Raw genomic sequence first — 2,667 nt, forward strand, 5'->3', positions numbered from 1 at the left:
TAGGGTTTAGGGTTTGTGGTGTACCTGCATCTTTTTCATAAGCCACTGGACTCGATGCTCAGACGGAATGAACTCCCCCCCCTGCAGAGAACAAACCCTAAACCCTAAACCCTAAACCCTAAACCCTAGACCCTAGACCCTAGACCCTAAACCCTAGACCCTAAACCCTAAACCCTAAACGCTAAACCCTAAAACCCCGAAAAACGCTAGAACAACCGAAAAAAAGCAAAATCACCCCAAACCCTAAACCCTAAACCCTAAACCCTAAACTCTAAACCCTAGACCCTAAACCCTAAACCCTAAACCCTAAACCCTCGATACCTGCGAGAGAATAGGAGGAGAAACCTCAAGAGAAGCAGAAGTAGTGGATTTCGGGATAGAGACAGAAACACACAAATTTGCTGCGCTGCACTGCTCAGGCAGATCAGCCCGCAGACGCAGCGTCACCTCCGCCTGCACACAAACCCTAAACCCTAAACCCTAAACCCTAAACCCTAAAACATAGACTCTAAACCCTAGACTCTAAACCGTAGATACTACAATGGTCGGGGAGAGCCGCATAAAGACGCAGCGTTATCTCCGCTTACACGCAAACCCTAAACCCTAAACCCTAAACCCTCAGAATTCCTTCTACACCATCGTAACCCTCATAAACCCTCATAAACCCTCATAAACCCTAATAAACCCTGTTAAACCCTCACAAACCCCGATAAACCCTCCTAAACCCTCGTAAACCCTCGCAAACCCTCTCATCCCCTCTGTAAACCCTACCAAACCCTCATAAACCCTCATAAACCCTCAAAAACCCTCATAAACCCTCATAAACCCTCATAAACCCTAACCTTTCCGTGTGCGAGTTCTTCTACAGCTGGGAAGAGACGAAAGGGGACAGAAAGGAGATAGGGGAGAGAATAATTAAGCAAAGAAAACTCTCCCGCTGGTGGCTTGAATAGCAGTAAACCCTCACTCTCAAATAAAGACAAATCTGCACCCTCGTAGAATGTACAACGGTCAGCCACTAAACCCCCACCTAAAATAAATAAATAAATAAATAAATAAATAAATAAATAAATAAATAAACATTTTTATTTATTTATTTATTTTTTTTTTTCTTTATTGGGTTTTAGGAGAGGAGGGGGGGTCTAGATAAAATTAGGGTTTAGGGTTTAGGGTTTAGGGTTTAGAGGTGATAGAAATATGATTTTTCAACGCAATTTTTTGCTGCTTCCGCCTAAAACTAAAATTAGGGTTTAGGGTTTAGGGTTTAGGGTTTAGGGGTTACCATTGATAGATATTTGATCAGTAAGAGCTAGCTTAAGGAGAGGAGGAGGGTCTAAGTAGGATTTCATTTGTATGGTGCCGTCGACAGCAGCACGCATGAGCTGCCCCGCGGGGGTTAGCACAGCCGAAACCCTTTCTATAACATCAACAAAGATTTCGTTGCGGCGTCGTGCTGCTGCTGCTGCTGCTGCTGCTGTTGTTGCTGCTGTTGTTCCTCCTCCGATGCTGCTGCTGCTGCTGCTGCTGCTGCTGCAACCTGCTGCTGCTACTGCTACTGGACGCCGACTTGCTGTCGATGGCATCGTCTTTGGGGTGGAGCTCACAAACGAAGGGAGAGACACGTGCTGCAGCAGCAGCAGCAGCAGCAGCAGCAGCAGCAGCAGCAGCAGCAGCAGCAGCGGCAGCAGCAGCAGCAGAATGCACAGACAAAGCGGAATGTCAGCAGCAGCAGAAACTCAATCGTTAATACACTCATCGTAAACAAAACAAAGAAAACAAAATAAATAAACAAACAAATACATAAAATAAATAAAATAAATTAATATAAATAAAATAAATTAATATAAATAAAAATAAATAAAAATAAATAAATATAAATGTTTATGTAGACGAAGAAGTGTGTATATAAACACAAAAACAACAAAACAACCAAACAAAGCAGAAAATAAATAAAATAAATAAATAAAATAAATGAAATAAATAAATAAATAAAATAAATAAAATAAATAAATATAAATGTTTATTTTGTGTATTGAGATGAAAAAGAGGATAAGAGTAGATGGCGGTTTGTATAAAACACAAAAGCACAAAAACCCTAAACCCTAAACCCTAAACCCTAAACCCTAAAACAAAAACAAAAAAAACAAAACAAATAAACTAAATAAAACAAACAAACAAATAAATAAATATAAATGTTTATTTTGTGTATTTAGATAAAGAAAGAGAAGAAAATAGACCTCCGTGTGCAAACCCTAAACCCTAAACCCTAAACCCTAAACCCTAAACCCTAAAACCCCGAAAAAAAGCCTTAAAAACGCCAAACCAAGCCCGAAAAAAGCCCAAAAAAAAACAAAACAAAAAACAAAAAAAACAAAACAAAAAAAACAAAACAAACAAAACAAAATAAAATAAAAACAAACAAACATACATGTTTATCCTGTGTATTTAAGTCGAGAAGAGGCTGAGAATATATGGTGGTTTGTAGGTCCTCTGTCCCCCCCCCCTGCCAATACCCCTTCGCGCATATTTCTTCTGTTATCTCCAAAACTAAAACAAAATTACGCCGCAACACTTCTTCTGTCAATACACCGCAGAAATCCTAAACACCAGCAGCAGCAGCAGCAGCAGCAGCAGCAGCAGCAGCAGCAGCAGCAGCAGCAGCAGCAG

The 2,667-nt window shown here is 40.5% G+C and overlaps 1 protein-coding gene across 1 annotated transcript in view; it reads right to left on the minus strand.

Moving 5' to 3' along the window:
- Positions 1–1,583, minus strand: part of EMH_0039590 (uncharacterized protein) — a gene marked incomplete at both ends in the record, with an annotated part of 2,500 nt that extends 917 nt beyond the window's left edge. Inside the window, 4 exons of the mRNA XM_013495417.1 lie at positions 25–81; positions 322–453; positions 843–985; positions 1,283–1,583. Of these exons, the coding sequence (XP_013350871.1) occupies positions 25–81; positions 322–453; positions 843–985; positions 1,283–1,583 (633 nt within the window). The remainder of the gene's footprint in view (positions 1–24; positions 82–321; positions 454–842; positions 986–1,282) is intronic.
- Between the last annotated feature and the right edge of the window lie 1,084 nt (positions 1,584–2,667).

The sequence above is a fragment of the Eimeria mitis genome, genomic scaffold, assembly GCF_000499745.2.
Source record: "Eimeria mitis Houghton genomic scaffold, Emh_scaff1564, whole genome shotgun sequence".
NCBI classification, from domain to species: domain Eukaryota; phylum Apicomplexa; class Conoidasida; order Eucoccidiorida; family Eimeriidae; genus Eimeria; species Eimeria mitis.